Below are 15,637 nucleotides of genomic sequence, written 5' to 3'. Positions count from 1 at the left end.
TCCTCCCCGGCCTCTCCTTCCCCCTCCCCTTCCCACGCCGCCCCCGGCGCGGGCGCGGGCGAGCCGGGCGGCTGAGCGGGCGTGGCGGGCCTCTCTCCCCCCCGCAGCTGACCCACGGGGTCATGAACAAGGAGCTCAAGTACTGCAAGAACCCGGAGGACCTGGAGTGCAACGAGAATGTGAAACACAAAACCAAGGAGTACATCAAGAAGTACATGCACAAGTTCGGGGCCGTTTACAAACCCAAAGAGGACACCGACTTGGAGTGACCCCGAGGGGGGCGGGAACCGGAGGACGGCGACCAAGAGGAGGAGGAAGGAGCGGCCCCCGGACGCCCGCGGGCCGACCCGGCCGGACCCCTCCCCTCCCCCCTCCGGCCGCGGCCCCCCGCCCCGCCCCGGCTCGCCGTCGCGCACGCGGGGCGGTCCCGTCGGCCACGCCGAGCCCGCGTCCCGGCCCCTGTATCATATTTTAACGTTCATGTGAATATATTGATAAATAATTTTGTTTCGGTTCCCTTTCCGTTCGCTTTCAGCCCCCTCCTCCACCTCGCCCCCCGCCCCTCCCGAGCGCGTGCGTCCACACCCCCACCCGCGGACCCGCGGACACGCACGGGCCGAGATCCCCCCGGCACCCTCCGCCGGGGCGGTCGCGGTCCCTCCCCGCCCCCCCCCCCCCCCCCCGCCCCGCGAGGTCGAATCTTGTTATCGTGTAAATATCGCAGCCGGCTGCCACCCCTTTCCGGCCAGCCTCGCGCTCTGTTGATAAGATTGATTTTACTGCTTCGAGATCATTTTACTTTATCCAATTTTTACTGAACTTTTTATGTAAAAAAAAGTCAAAATAAAACGGATTCGAGACTCGGCCGCCTCGGGACGGCGGGGAGCGACGCGGGGGCGACCCCGGAAGCGGGCGGGCTCGGGCGTCCTGGCGGGAGGGCGGGGCGGAGAGGGGCGGCGCGGGGAGGTGGGAGGACGGAGGGCTCCGGCCCCTCCGGCGCCCGGGTCGGCCGTCGCGGGGGCCGGGGTCCCCCCGGCCGGTCTGCCCGGGCTCGGACCGAGGAGACGGGGCGGGCGCCGCTCCCAACCGGGGTCCGGCGCGGGCCGCGGGTCTCCGGTCTGCCCGGGGCGAGGGGTCTTTCGACTCTCCGGCCCGTCGGGGGGCCCCGATCGCTGGCCCCCAGCCCCCTTCCCGTCCCCCGTCGCGACCCCCCCCCCCCCCCCGAGAGCTCGAGTCAAGGTGGGCCCGCGCCCTCCTCCCCGGGGGTCCCGCGCGGGCCCGGAACGGCTGCTCTCCCGCGGCCGCCGGCCCGCGGGCGAGCCACTCGGCCTCCCCGAGCCTCAGCGACCCCGTCTGTAAAACGGGCCCGAAGACGGCGGCGGGCGGGGCCCGTGCCCCGCCCCGTTCTCCTCGTATCTCCCCCGGCGCTTAGGACAGCGCGGGGCACGTGGTAAGCGCTCAGCGGGCGCCGTCCTCGTCGTCGTCGTCCTCGTCCGTCGCCAGCGGCTCCTCGGGGCCCGCCGGGGGAGGAGGAAGGCCCGCCGGACCCACGCCGTCCCCGCCCCGGAGGAGCCGGGGGCGGGACGCCGGACCGAGCGCCCGGGGACTCTGTCCCGAGGGACGGAGCCGGGGCCGGACCCGGGCCTCCATCTCCAACCGCCGCCTCGGGGACCGGGTCGGGAGTGGTGAGCGCGGGGCCGAGGGCTGACGGTCCGAGCGCGGAGCGCCGTACCGACCGCCGGGGAGGGGACGGTAGAGTCGGCGGTCACGCTTTCGTCGGCCGGGTTCACCGTCTAGCGAGGGGTCGCGGGGCGACGGCGGGGGGCTTGTCCCGACCCGTGCCGTGCCGCGTTCTTCCCCTTTATCCCGTTGGGAGGAGCCCGCCCGGGGCCCCGCTGCCCGGCTTCTCTCAGCCCGGGACCGCCGAAGAGGGGGCGGGTGGCAGAAGGACCCCCCGCCCCCCCCCCCGATCCCGTCCGTGTCCGGCCCCAGCCCGACGGGCCGCCGTCCGTGCCGCGCCCCGCTGCGGCACCCGTGTTTACGGAGCGCCGGCCCGCGCGGCTGGGAGGGGACGAGAGAAGGCTAGACCGGACGCGTCCCCTGCCCGCGCCGAGCCGACGGTCGAGAGGGGCCCGGGCGGGGGAGACGGGGGCGGTCGGGGTGAAGGGGCGTCAGGGGACCGGGGGGGAGGCCGAGGCGTCGCCCCGTCCGGAGAAGCGGCACGGCGTGGCGGGTGGAGCCCGGGCCCGGGAGTCGGGAGGCCGCGGGTTCCGATCCCGGCTGCGCCGCTCGTCGGCCGCGGGGCCTCGGGCCGGTCGCTCGGCTCCTCCGGGCCTCGGCGACCTCACCCGTCCAATGGGGACGGACGCCGTGAGCCCCCCACGCGGGACGGGGACTGTGTCCGACCCCATCTGCTCGTCTCCGCCCCGGGCCCTGGAGTAGAGTAAGCGTATCGTCGTCGATAAGGGTGGTATCTGCTAAGCGCTCACCGTGTGCCGAGCGCCGTTCTGAGCGCTGGGGGAGATACAGGGTTCTCAGGTTGTCCTACGCGGGGCTCGGGGTCTTCGTCCCCTCACCCTCCGCACGGCCGCACGGCCGGGGGGGGTGGGAGTCGGGGCTGCCCCCCCAAAGTCTGGAGAGCAGAGGGGGCCGGAGAAGGAGCAAGGGGAGAGGCGGCGCGGTCTCGTGGACGGAGCACGGGAGTCAGGGGAGCTGGGTTCCAATCCCGACTCTGCCACTTGTGCGCTGTGGGATTTCGGGCAGATCGCTCGACTCCCCTGGGCCTCAGTTCCCTCCTCTGTAAATCGGGGTCTGAGAGCGGGAGCCCCGAGGGACCGGGTCCGACCCGACTAGCCCGTACCTTCCCCGGCGCTTGGCGCGGCGCCCGGCCCGGGGAAGACGCCCAGCGGATACCTTAAAAAAAAAAAAGAAAAAAGGCCCGGCCGGGCGCGGCCCGAAGCGGACCCCGCCGTCCCGGGACCCGCCTTGCCGCGGCCCCCGCCCCGCCGGTCGGCCGGACCGACGGCGGAAAGGGCGGACGTCCGCGCGCGTCCCCTTGGGTGGGCCGTGGCGCCCGGCGGCCCGCGATACGTTAGCAGGAACGGTCCGAAGGCACGATGCCCCGAGTGTCGGCCGGGGGCCCCGGGGCGAGGCCCGGGCGGCTCCGGGGGGCCGCCGGGGGGGGGTGGGGGTGGGGGGGCGGCCCTTAGGGTCTCCGGGGGGGGGGGAGGGGCCCAGGTCGGGGGGTCGGGGCCGGGCGGGAGGGAAGGGCGGGGGGCGGCGGCGGAGCCCCGGGGGGCCCCGGGCCGCCGCCCCTCACACCAGGGAGCTGCCCTCGCCGGGCGGCCCGAGGGCGCGGGCCGCGTCGTGGCGTCCCAGGGCGGCCAGGGCGGCCTCCAGCGCCTCCAGCGTGGCCCCGCCGCCGGCCCGCGCCGTCCAGTCGCTCAGCAGGGTGTGGGCGGGCGCCCGGCCCCGGCCGAAGGTGTCCACCGCCTCCTCCTCGTAGCCCAGGCGGCCGGCCAGCCCGCGCCAGCCCCCGCCCGCGGGCGCCGCCGGACCCTCCGGCAGCCTCGACACCTCCTCCCGCTGAGCCGCCGGGAGCTGCGCGTAGAAGCGCGGGGGCTCGGGCCGCGGCCCTGTTGGGGGGGACGGGCCGTCAGCCGGGCCCCCCGAGGGCGAGCCGCGGCCGGGGCGGGGAGGGGGCCGGGGGAGCCGCGAGACCGTCACCGGGACGGGGTGGGATCGGGGAGGGACCGGGAACGTCCGCCGGGGTGGACCGGAGGAGGAGCGCGGGGGTCTCACCCTCGGCGGGGAGGTGGGCGTCGGGCGGGCCGGGGGCGTCCGGGAAGACGCCGCCGTCTCCGTGCGGCTTCTCCGCCTCGGGGGTCCCGAGCTCGGCCGCCCGGGCCTTGACGGGGGCCCGCTTCCGCCCGCAGGGGGTCCGGCTGCGGGGGGCGGCGGGGGAGGTGAGCCGGGGCCGGGGGGGCGCCGGGGTCTCCCCCGACCCCGGGGGGAGACCCCGCCCCCTCCCCTCCCGCCCCAGCCCCACCTACCACTTGAAGGCCACGTAGGCCAGCAGCCCCACCACCACGGCGGCCAGCAGGGAACAGTAGACGGGAATGATGCCGCCGGCCTCTCCGGGCGGCGGCGGGGGGAAGGCCGAGGAGGAGGCGGCCGGGGGGTGGTCGCGGGAGCCCCCCTCCTCCGGACACTTCAGGATCTGCAGCTCTTTGCCTGCCGGGACGAGGCCGAGTTCTGGGGAGGGGGGACCCGGGCTTCGGGGGGGGGGCGAGGAGGAGGAGGAGGAGACCCTCATCTGGAATCCCCCTCCCCCCCCACCCCAGCTGCAGCGCAGTCCCTGGGGCCTCTCCTCCCCCCCCACCCCCCCCCCAGCCGGCCCCCCGCCCGGCAGACATCAAAGCCCGGCCGGGATTCCTCCGGATTCCTCCCAGACCGCAGAGCCATCTGCTGCCCGCGCCGGGGGAGGGTCTCGGGGGACCCGCGGGGGCCGCCCAGGTCCGGCCCGGTAGGGGGAGGGGGACGGCTCGGGGCGCCCGGCCCCTCCCGGCCGGAACCGGCTCGGCCTCCGGACCCCGGGGGGCGCCGGGGCCGCCCGTCCCGGGGGGCGGCGCGAGGGGCGGAGTGGGGGGGGTCCCCCCGGCCCCAGGGAAGGGCGCCCCTCGACCCTCTAGTCCGTCGGCTCCTCCCGGGCGGGGACCGCGTCGGTCCGCCGGCTCCGCCGCGCTCGACGGGTGCCGCCGACGGACCGGCCGTCGGGCCGCCCTCGCCCGAGCGCCCGGCCCGGCGCTCCGCGCCCGCCGAGCGCTCACCGGACGGGGCCGCCCGACGGACGGCCCCCTCCGCCCCCGCCGGGAGAGGTCCGCCTCCCCCCCCCCCCCGATCCCTCCCGCCGCGGGCCCGCGCCCCCTCACCCATGCAGAGCGTGTCGGAGAGCGGTGTGCAGGGACGGATGGTGACCTCGCTGCCGTTGCAGGGCGGGCGGCAGGGCCGGCAGGGCAGGCGGGCGCCGGGCTCCTCGGAGAAGGTGCCCTCGGGGCAGGGCCGGCAGGCGGTGTCCGCGCCGGGCCCGCAGGGGCGGAGGGCGCCGGCGCCCGGCGGGCACGGCCGGCAGGGCCGGCAGCGGCCGGAGGGGACGTCCAGGAAGGAGCCGGGCGGGCAGCGGCACGGGGCGTCGCGGGCCGGGGTGCAGGGCGACTCCTCCCGCTGCGGCGCCGGGCGGCGGCTACACGGCCGGCACGGCTCCCGAGCGCTGCCGGACGCCGAGAACGTCTCGTCTGCCGCCGCGGGGACGGGGGACGGTCAGGATCGGCCCCCCCCGGGCGGGGGGTCTCCCCCCGTCCCGCCCCCCCGCCCCAGGCGCCCTTTCATCCTTTCCGTCTATCGGCAGCGCCGACGGTAAGCGCTTACTGGGCGCCGACCACCGTACGAGGTGCCGGGGCGAATCGCGACGGTGATCGGGGTATTCAAGCGCGCTCACTCCGGGCCGAGCACCGGGGCGGACGGTAACGGTCGGGGGGATCCGTTGAGCGCTCACTCTGGGCCGAGCGCCGGGGCCCCGTCCCCGCCCCGCGCGGGCCTCGCGGCCTTCGCCCCCGTTTCACAGAGGAGGGAACCGAGGCCCGGAGAGGCGGGCCCCGGGTCGCGGCCGGGGCGGGATCGGGACCGACGACCCGGTGACTCCGGGGCCCTGGCCGCCGCGCCGCCTCTCCGCCCGTCGAGCGCTCACCGCGTGCGGGGCGCCGTACCGCACGTCGGGGAGAGGACGATGCCGCGCTGAACGGTCCCGTTCCCCGCCCGCCCCCCGCGCCCCGTCCCGCCCTCCCCGGTACTCACTGGGCGGACGGGGCTCGCAGCGGGTGTCGGTGTCCCCGCGGGGCAGGGCCACGCCGAAACCCGGGGGGCGGGGCGTGCGGCACGGTCCCTCCGCCGGCACCGGGTCGCTCCCGCGGCCCGGCCCGGCCCGCGCCTGCGGACGGACGCGCCGGTCACCCGACGGCTCGCCCGCCCGCCCACCGCCCCGACCGGGCCGCCCCCGCACCTGCCGACGGACGCCCCGGTCGCCCGCCCGCCCGCCCACGGACCCTCCGCCGCTCCCGTGGCCCGGCCCGCGCCCGCGGATGGATGACGATCCCCATCGCGGTATCCGTTCGGCGCTCGGCGCTCGCTCCGTGCCGCGCGCCGCCCTAAGCGCCGGGCCGGATACGGGCGAGCGGTCCCCGTCCCCGTTTTCCGGGCGAGGTCACCGAGGGAAGCGGAGCGACTCGCCCGAGGTCACCCGGCGGGCCAGCCGGCGGAGCCGGGATTAGAACCCACGACCGTCTGCCTCCCCGCCCCCCCGGCGGACCCCCCCGCATCCGGCCCCTCCCCCCCGGAGGGCTGTAAACCATCAGCACATCCATCCACCCACCTCGGGACCCCGGGGGCCGGCTCCCCTTTGATCTCAGTGTCCCCCCCCCAACCTACCCGGGGCGGGGGGAGGGAAGGGGGGGGGCAAGATAGCCAGTCGCCACGGAAACGTGGGGATTTCCTGTGCGTGTGTGCGGTTGGAGGGGGGGACGGTCCTCTCCCCTCCCCCCCGGGCCCCGCCACGAGGGGAGGGTGTTGGGGGTGGGGAAAGGGGGGATCCAGGGAAGCCCCCCCCCCCCCCCGGAGAAAGGTGAGAGAGGCCTCGGGGGGGGGGGGGCGGGGGGTGTGCGGGACTTGCACACAGAGCCCCGATTGTGCGTTCCCTCCCCCCTCCCCTCTGCCTGCCACACTAACCCCCAGGCCCTGTCTGAGGGGCAGCGGGGGACGCCCCCCCCCCCACGGGGGCACGTGCGCCCCCCCGGACACTCACCCACACCCCCCCAGCCTCCAATCCCGCCCCCAGGCTGGGCGGCAGGGCCCTTGGGAGGCCACTCTGTCCATCCCCCCGCCGCCGGTAGGAGAGGGAGGCGCCCCGGGGCCCCGGTGCGCACCCGCCCAGCGCCCCCCAATCCTGCCCGCATCGTCGTGGGGTGGGGTCTCCCGGGCGTCTATTGGGTGCCCAGGGGAGGGGAGGGGAAGAAGGGGAGGGGAGGGGGTGGCTCGGTGGGTAGACCAGGCCAGGCCGGACTAGGCCCGACCGCTGCCCTAGAGGAGCTTCCGGGGGGAGAAGGGGGCGGGGGGGTCTGATCCTGGAGGAAATTACAGAGGGAGGGAGGGAAGGAAGGAAGGAGGGAAGAGAAGAAGGAAGGAGGGAAGTAGGGAAGGAGAGAGGGAAGGAAGGGGGAAGGAGAGGGAAGGAAGAAGGGAAGGAAAGAGGGAAGGAGGGAAAAAAGGGAAGGAGGGAAAAAGGGAAGGAAGAAGGGAAGGAGAGAGGAAAGGAGAGGGAAGAAGGGAAGGCGGGAGGGAAGGAACAAGGGAAGGAAGGAGGGAAAAAAGGGAAGGAGGGAAACAGGGAAACAGGGAAGGAAGAAGGGAAGGAGAGAGGGAGGGAGGGAAGGAGAGGGAAGGAGGGAGAGAGGAGAGGAGGGCTCTTTCGCACTCTCCCCCCTCACACTCCCGCCGCCGTGGCAAACCCGTCCAAGGGGAGACGTTCGTCTACCGATTTATAAACCCCGATTTCTATTAATGCCCATCTCCCCCTCTGGACGAGGCTCCTCGCGGGCGGGGAATTCTGGTTCCATCGTCCTCTCTGGAGCGGTCAGTCCAGCGCCCCGCGCAAAGTCCGCGCTCGGCGACTACCACCGACCACCTTCCGTCGTCTCCCCCAGCGCTCGGAACGGCGCCTGGCACACGCGTGGTGAGCGCCTACGGGACGTGCCGTCGTGACGATGGGCGAGGGTGGCCGGGAAGTCATCACCCTATTTATCTTGCTAGTGAAATGCACGTCGCCTCGATTCTATTTAGCTGCCATCGTTCTGACGAGACGTTCTTCCCCTCGACTCTAGTTATCGCCATGGTTCTCGTCCGTCCGTCTCCCCCGATGAGAGCGGGAGCCCGTCAAAGGGCAGGGACCGTCTCGATCTGTTGCCCCCTTGATCACTGCAAGCGCTTAGTCCGGGGCTCTGCACCTAGTAAGCGCTCAATAAATACTACTGAATGAATGAGAGAGCGGGGCGGAGGCTACCGGGCGACCGTCGCGCGGTCCCCTCCGCGGCGCTCGGCACAGCGCTGCGCACAGGGTAAGCGCTCAGGGCCGGAGCGGCGGCCCGGTGCTTTTAGGTGGCGCCCTTTGCCCGGGCACCCGGTCAGCGGGGGGCACCGGGTGGGTGGGCGGGGATGGTCCCTCCGTCTCTCCCTGTATCGTCCCCTCCCAAGCGCTCAGCGCAGCGCTCAGCACACGGTAAGTAAGCGCCCGATACAACGGATGACTCCACCGCAGTCCTGCGCCCCCGGCCTCCCCTGAGAAATGCCCCCTCCACGGCCTCCCGACTGCCCCGACTGGACTCTCGGGCTGATGCCTTAAGTGGTGACGGGGAAACCGAGGCACAGAGACCGGGGGGGGGGGGGGGGGGGGGCTCGGGTCAGTCGGTCCCAGCGGGAAGAGCACGGTTTCCGGGAGAGGAGGCGCACGGGGAACTTGACACCGGGATCAGGGCTGCGGCGGGACCTCTCTGGGGGTCAGTTGTTGGGGTTTTTTTTGAATGGTATTCGTTCAGCTCTTACTCCGTGCCGGGCACCGTACTGAGCGCCGGGCACCGCAGAAGCTTCGACGCGGTCCCCGTCCCGCCCGGGGTTCGCCGGCTTCGCCCCCGTCTCGCAGATGAGGAGACCGAGGCCCAGAGGAAGCGAAGTGACCGGCCCCCCCCCCCCCCGGGCCGCGCGTCGGGATTAGAACTCAGGACCCGCCGGGCGCCCCCCCACTAGGCCCCGCTGCCTCTCGACCCGGTGGTCTGGGGGGCGGGGGAGAGGATGATAATACCGACGGTGCTCGTTAAGCGCTTACTGTGCGCAAAGCGCCGTTGTAAGCGCCGAACGAGGGGGGGGGGGGGCTGCCGGGAGGCCGGAGCGATCGCGGGGGGCTGCCCGGAGGGGGCGGACGAGGCTCTCGTTCCGGCCCGGGCCGCCCGTCGTTGGCGGAGTGGAGCTTACCGAGCGCTCGTCGTGTGCGGCGCGCCGTCCTAAGCGCTTGGGAGGGGACGATCGTCCCGGCCCCCCCCCGCTGGACCCCCTTCCCGGGGGGAGGGGGGACGAATTTGGGGAGGGGGGAGAAGGGGAAGACGAGGAGGCGGATCCGGGGCGGGGGGGGGCGGCTCCGCTCGGGGGAGGGGTCCCCAGACACACACACACACACAGAGACAGTCACCTGGGCCGTCAGCAGGAGCAGCAGCGGAGGCAGGATCCGCACCCAGGACCCGTCCATGGCGGCGTCCCCCTCCGGGGAAGGAGGAGGAGGAAGGTCCGGCCGGTGCGGCCGGGAGCCGGGACTGACTGGGACACCCCCGGCCCGGCCCGGCCCGGCCCCTCCTCCTTCGGGTGACTCCCCTCCCCTCCCCTCCCCTCCTCCCGCTGGCTCCGCCCCTCGCCCCCCCGATCGTCGGCGTCGGAACCGTGGCGTTTCTTAAGCGCTTACTACGTGCCAAGCGCCGTTTGAAGCGCCGGGGGTGGGGGAGACGCGAGGTCAAGGGTTCAGTCCCGCGGGGGGCTCCCGGTCTCCATCTCCATTTTACAGCTGAGGGAACCGAGGCGCCGCTCGGTGGGAAGAGGCCGGGCTGGGGAGTCGGAGGGCGTGGGTTCGAATTCGGCCTCCGCCGCCTGGCAGCCGGGGGACTGGGGGGCGGGGGGAGTCGCTTCGCTCCTCTGGGCCTCAGTTCCCTCATCTGGAAAATGGGGACGATGATAATAATAATACTAACGTTGGTATTTGTTAAGCGCTGCTGACTGTGTGCCGAGCGCCGTTCTAAGCGCTGGGGCAGACACGGGGGAATCGGGACGTCCCACGTGGGGCTCCCGGTCTTCATCCCCGTTTTCCGGATGAGGTCACTGAGGCCCAGAGAAGCGAAGTGACTCGCCCCCGGTCACCCGGCCGACGAGTGGCCGAGCCGGGATTCGAACTCACGACCTCGGACTCCAAAGCCCGGGCTCTTGCCACTGAGCCAGGCTGCTTCTCCACCCGTGGGACAACCTGATGACCCTGCATCTTCCTTCCCCCCGCGCTCAGAACGGTGCTCGGCACACAGCGAGCGCTTAGCGGACACCAACATGATCATCATTCTGAGGGAACACGGAGGCAGGGGCATGGCCCAGGTGACCTCCCAGAGCCCAGCCCCGGGGAATCCGATGGGCTTGGGTTCGAGGGTCCCGGTGGGGAGGGGAGGGGACCCCCCGGGCGGTGAAAAGAGCCCGGGCTCGGGAGTCGGAGGTCACGGGTTCGACTCCCCGGCTCGGCCACTCGTCAGCCGGGTGACCGCGGGCGAGTGGCTTCGCTTCTCTGGGCCTCGGTGACCTCATCTGTCCAATGGGGATGAACCGCGAGCCTCACGTGGGACGACCCGATGACCCTGTATCGGCTGCGGCGCTTAGGACGGTGCTCGGCACATAGTAAGCGCTCGACAGATACCGAGGTTACTGTGATTATTATCATCTCCGGCCTTGGGAAGGAGGGGTTTGGGCGAGGCCTAGAGGAAGGGGAGGGGCGGGCCCGGCCGCCGGGCCCATAAAAGGCTTTAGAAGGGCTGCGGGGGAGGCGCCTCCGGCTGCATCCGGTGGGGGGTGGGGAGGGCCCGACCCCTGGGCCCTTCCTGTGCGGCGCGGCGCGGGGCGGCCGGGGAAGGAAACTGAGGCAGAGGGAATAATAACGTCGCTGTTCGTTAAGCGCTTACTACGTGCCGAGCACCGTGCTAAGCGCCGGGGGAGACGCAGGGGAATCGGGTTGTCCCACTTGGGGCTCCCGGTCTTCATCCCCATTTTACGGATGAGGTCACTGAGGCCCCGAGGAGCGAAGTGACCGGCCCGCAGTCACCCGGCTGACGAGTGGCCGAGCCGGGATTCGAACCCACGACCCCTGACTCCAAAGCCCGGGCTCTTTCCACTGAGCCACGCTGCTTCTCAGGGAACTCCTTAATCTGCCTCCCTCGAGACGACCGGACTGAGGTAACACGGGGGTGGGGGGTCCCCCCCCCCACCCCTTGCGGGTTTCTGGGCTCTGACCCCGGGACGAGGGGTCGCGGGGGGGGGGGTGGGCTGTCCTCTCCCGAGCGCTTAGTACAGTGCCCTGCCCCCAGTTGAGCGCTCGGTAGGATCGACTGACCCGGTCAAGTGCTCTGCGCACGGGAAAGTCCTCACAACGATGGACTGACCGGTTCGGTACAGTGCTCTGCGCCTAGTGAGCGCTCGACACGATTGGTTTAGTACAGTGCTCTGCACCTAGTGAGCGCTCGATACGACTGACCGGCTTAGTACAGTGCTCTGCACCTAGTAAGCGCTCAGTGCGACCGGTTTAGGACGGTGCTCTGCACAAAGTGAGCGCTCGATGCGACCGGCGTAGGACGGTGCTCTGCACCTAGTAAGCGCTCGAGGCGACCGGCTTAGTACGGTGCTCTGCACACAGTAAGCGCTCGAGGCGACCGGTTAAGTACGGTGCTCTGCCCATAGTAAGCGCTCGATGCGATTGGTCTAGTACGGTGCTCTGCACATAGTAAGCATTCTGTACGATTGGCTTAGTACGGTGCTCCGCACAGTGTAAGCGCGCAATGCGACTGGTTTAGTACAGTGCTCTGCACATAGTAAGCGTTCATTGCGATTGGTTTAGTACGGTGCTCTGCACATAGTAAGCATTCTGTACGATCGGCTTAGTACGGTGCTCCGCACACTGTTAACGCGCAATACGCCTGACTGGTTTAGTACAGCGCTCTGCACGGTGTAAAAGTGCTCAATACGATTGGTTTAGTAAAGTGCTCTGCACACAGCCAGTGCTCAATACGGTTGAGTGGTTTAGCACAGTGCTCTGCACAGTGTCGTACGCACGTAATGACTACCGATGACCGAGAGGCAGCATGGCGTAGTGTGAAACGGGGATGAAGACCGCGAGTCCCAGGTGGGACAACCCGATGCCCTTGGATCTCCCCTAGCGCTTAGAACAGTGCTTGGCACCTAGTGAGCGCTCGACAGATACCCCGATTATCATTAGCTCGCGCCCACCCCAGCGCTCAGAACCGTGCCCGACCCTTAGTGAGCGCTTGACGGAGACCGTCGTTCTCGAGTGCTTACCGCGTGCAGAGCACCGTTCTCAGCGCTTGGGAGAGTCCCATACGAGATGTCCCTTCCCCCCCCGCCCCCCGGGCCCGACCCTCGACCGTGAGCTCGTCGCGGGCAGGGAACGTCGCCGTTTACTGTTGGATTGGACTCTCCCAGGCGTTTAGTACGGGGCCGTGCACACGGTAGGCGCTCAGTAAACACGACTGAATGAAGCCGCGGACGTTCCCTGCCCGTGACGAGTTTACGGCCTAGGGAGCTTAGAGCTTGAATGAATTTATATTAACGTCCGTCGCTCCGGCTGTAGACCGTAAAAGCTCCTTGTGAGCCGGGGACGGGCCCGCTAACCGTGTCGTGCCGGACTCCCCCAAGGGCTCGGTCCGGTGTTCTGCGCGCAGTAAGCGCCCCACCCCAGCGCTCAGTCCAGCGCTTGGCGCGTACTAGAGTTGTCGATGAAGATAGGGAACCGATGGATCCGCCTGCCTTGCGGCGGGCCAGGGCGGCCCCCCTCCATCGGGCGGGAAGCCAGGAGGACGGGAGGGCAGAGGCCGGGGCGGGCCCGGGCACCCCGGAGGCGGGCGGGGGGCAGCCCGAGCACAGAGAGGCGGACAGGGCGGGTATGAAAACACGGTGGGTTTATTGGGGGGGGGGGGGGGGGGGGGCCACCGGCACCATTTCAGGGTTAAGGCCACAGTGCTGCGCCCCGTTGTGCTTTGGAAGAAAAAAGGCCGGATCCCCCCTCCCCAGAGCCCCCCACTCCCAGGGGGGCGGCCGGAGAGGGGGAGGCCTGGCGGGGCACCCGCCCCCCCCCACCGCCCTCCCCGCTCTCAGGCTGTGCAAAACGCGGCCCCTTCTGCCCGGCGGGGCAGGGGAAGTGGGGGTCGGGCGGGCGCGGGGGGCAGGCGACCGCCGGCCTCCCCGTCCCCCCCGAGCCGGGGGACCGCCCGGCGTCCCCTCCCCACACCCAAACCCGGCGCCCCCGCCCCCCCCCCCAAATCCCTGCGAGGGGGCGTCGCCCGCCCCCACCGATCCCTGAGCAGGCGGGCCGGGCGCCGGCGCCACGCCGGGGGGGAGACGCCTCTGCCCGCCGGAGGCGGGGGAGAGGGGCGACTCCACGGATCTCCGGGGCGGCCCGGACGACTATTTATACATCTATACCTCCGGGGCGCTCCGTACAGTAGGTCGGGGGCCCCGGGCCGGGGCCAATATTGCACGGGGAGTCGGGGGGGGGGGGGGGGTCCCGGCCGCCCCTCCGGCCCCTTCCCCGGGCCCGTGGGTCCGAAGGGCCGCGAACGAGGTCAGCTAGTGACCGGGAGCCACCCCGAGTCCCGGGGCCGGACGCCGGGCGAGGCAGAGGGAGGTCCGGCCGGCCCGTCCCCGGACATCGGAGCCCGCCGACGAGATCCCCTTCCGGGGGCGGAGTCGGGAGGCCGGGTCCGGCGGGCGCTCACTTGGGCTCGGGTGGGTTGTACTCGGTCTCTCCCGAGGACACCTGGGAGATCCGCCGGGTGGACCGCCACAGCCGCCTGGCGAACTGCCCCGAGCGGACCTGAGGAGGGAGGAGAGGGGTCGGCGGGGGGGCCCCCCGGCCACCCCTTCCCGGCGCCGACCCGTCCCCCGCCCGCGGCCCCCGGGCCGCCGCTGACCTCCGAGGGCTGCCCGGCGCCCACGACGATGAGCTTCCCGTCCGCCAGCCCCACCAGCACGTGGCTGTGTTCCTTGGTGATGGCCACGCTGTGGACGGGCACCTTCATGGGCAGGGGTGGCGCTGCCGGGTCCAGGCTGCGGGCGGGAGGGAGGTGGGTCAGTGGGCGCCATCCGTCGAGCGCGCCCCGCGGGCGCGGCCCCGGACTGAGCGCTCGGGAGAGGACGACGCGACGGTACGAGACGCGTCCTCTGCCCACGAGGGGCTGCCGGGCTGGAGGAGGAGACGGACGTTCGCAGAAATGGACGAATAAGGGGCCGGGAGCCGGGGAGGAAGAAGGGGAGCCGGCCGGGGCGACGCAGAGGGGAGCGGGAGAAGAGGAAAGGGGGGGCTCGGTCCGGGAAGGCGTCCCGGAGGAGGTGGGTCTCGGATAAGGCTCTGAAACGGGGGAGAGTGGCGGTCCGGGGGATCCGAGGAGGGAGGGCGCTCCGGGCCGGGGGCGGGTCGAGGGCAGGGGGTCGGCGGCGAGCCGGAGGCCCGGCGGGCAGCTCGGCGTCGCGGCGGGAGAGCGGCCGGGCGAGGGGGGAGGGGGCGAGGGGGCGGACGGCTCCCGGGCACGCCGGGGACGGGTCCGCGTCGGTGGCGGAGGTGGGCGACGGGCAACCCCCGGAGGGTCTTGAGGTGAGGCGGGGCCGGGGAGCGGCGGGACGGGCGGGACGGGCGGGACCGCGGGGCCGGGGGGCGGGTACCTGTGGAGGTGCAGGATGTGCAGGGCGCACTGGGCGGTGCCCAGGAGCACGAAGGTCTCGGCCAGCAGGAGGGCGGTGGGCCGCTCCTCCAGGGCCCGCGACTCCAGCAGCCGCCCGTTCACCGAGTACAGGTGCAGGGAACAGCTCTCCTGGGAGGGACGGACGGGTGGACGGGGGGCGGCTGAACCCACCCGCGCCGGCCACCGGGCTCCGGACGACGGTCGGCCCCCGCGGTCCGTCCGTCCCCCCCCCGCGCGGTCCCCCCCGGCCCCCACCTTAGCTCCGGGCCGCTCCCGGGCCGAGCTCTGGACGACGATCTGGCCCTCGGGCCCCACGGCCAGGAGTCCCACGGGCCCGGGCACCGCGCCCCCGGGGGGTCTCAGGGAAGCCACGAACTGACCCCTCCGCACCGTGTGCAGGATCACCGCTCCATCCTGCCGGGGCGGGGGGGAGGCGGACGCGGCGGGGCGGGGTCAGCCTCCCCGTCCTCCCCGTCCTCCCCCCCCCCCCCGAGCCCCCCTCCCCCGCCCCCGTACCTCGGAGCCCGACACGGCCACGTCCAGCTCGGTGCTGATGGCCACGCAGGACACGGCGGCCACGTGGCCGTAGAGGACCTGCACGGGCTTGGGGGCCAGTCTGACGGACAGCCCCCCCTGCGGACGCACGGACCCGCCGGGGAGGCCTGAGAGGGAGCCGCGGGGGGCGGGGGCGCCCAGCCGGCACCGCCGACGGAGCCGAGCCCCCACCCGGCTGCGGCGGGGTCCCGGGATCGGCCCTCCGGCCTCGGGACACGCTGAGACCCCCCCCCCCCCCCACCGACACACACACAGGCACACCGTCACACACGCCGGGACAGGAGCGGAAGTGGGGAGAGGAGAAGAGGGAGAGAGGCAGACTAGGGAGAGGGAGAGAAGGGGGAGAGGGAGAGGAGCAGAGGAAGAGAAAGGGGAGAGAAGGGGGAGAGGGAGCGAAGGGGGAGAGGAAGAGAAAGGGGAGAGAAGGAGGTGGGGGGGAGAGAAGGAAGAGAGGGGGAAGAGGGAGAAAAGGGGGAGACGGGCAGAAGGGG

The 15,637-nt window shown here is 72.4% G+C and overlaps 3 protein-coding genes across 3 annotated transcripts in view; 1 reads left to right on the top strand and 2 right to left on the bottom strand.

The window, feature by feature from the left end:
• Window positions 1-507, top strand: part of SETD2 (SET domain containing 2, histone lysine methyltransferase) — a 61,786-nt gene extending 61,279 nt beyond the window's left edge. Inside the window, exon 26 of the mRNA XM_029078077.2 lies at window positions 108-507. Within this exon, the coding sequence (XP_028933910.1) occupies window positions 108-269 (162 nt within the window). The 3' untranslated portion in view covers window positions 270-507. The remainder of the gene's footprint in view (window positions 1-107) is intronic.
• A 2,808-nt stretch (window positions 508-3,315) lies between these two features.
• LOC114816147 (tumor necrosis factor receptor superfamily member 16-like) lies at window positions 3,316-9,346 on the bottom strand. Its single transcript, XM_029078076.2, has 6 exons — window positions 9,290-9,346; window positions 5,854-5,986; window positions 4,932-5,294; window positions 4,053-4,233; window positions 3,802-3,944; window positions 3,316-3,635 (listed from the first exon to the last, which is right to left on the bottom strand). Exons 1-6 carry the CDS (start codon window positions 9,344-9,346, stop codon window positions 3,316-3,318), a joined length of 1,197 nt encoding a protein of 398 aa, XP_028933909.1.
• A 3,823-nt stretch (window positions 9,347-13,169) lies between these two features.
• Window positions 13,170-15,637, bottom strand: part of NBEAL2 (neurobeachin like 2) — a 53,719-nt gene continuing 51,251 nt past the window's right edge. Inside the window, exons 51-55 of the mRNA XM_029077846.2 lie at window positions 15,108-15,224; window positions 14,847-15,005; window positions 14,572-14,720; window positions 13,824-13,959; window positions 13,170-13,726 (exon numbers count right to left, since the gene is read on the bottom strand). Coding sequence (XP_028933679.1) covers window positions 13,625-13,726; window positions 13,824-13,959; window positions 14,572-14,720; window positions 14,847-15,005; window positions 15,108-15,224 — 663 coding nt within the window. The 3' untranslated portion in view covers window positions 13,170-13,624. The remainder of the gene's footprint in view (window positions 13,727-13,823; window positions 13,960-14,571; window positions 14,721-14,846; window positions 15,006-15,107; window positions 15,225-15,637) is intronic.

This window comes from Ornithorhynchus anatinus, chromosome 13 (genome assembly GCF_004115215.2).
Source record: "Ornithorhynchus anatinus isolate Pmale09 chromosome 13, mOrnAna1.pri.v4, whole genome shotgun sequence".
NCBI classification, from domain to species: domain Eukaryota; kingdom Metazoa; phylum Chordata; class Mammalia; order Monotremata; family Ornithorhynchidae; genus Ornithorhynchus; species Ornithorhynchus anatinus.
The sequence above is the reverse complement of the archived record's forward strand: the minus strand, read 5'-3'. Positions and strand labels throughout refer to the sequence as shown.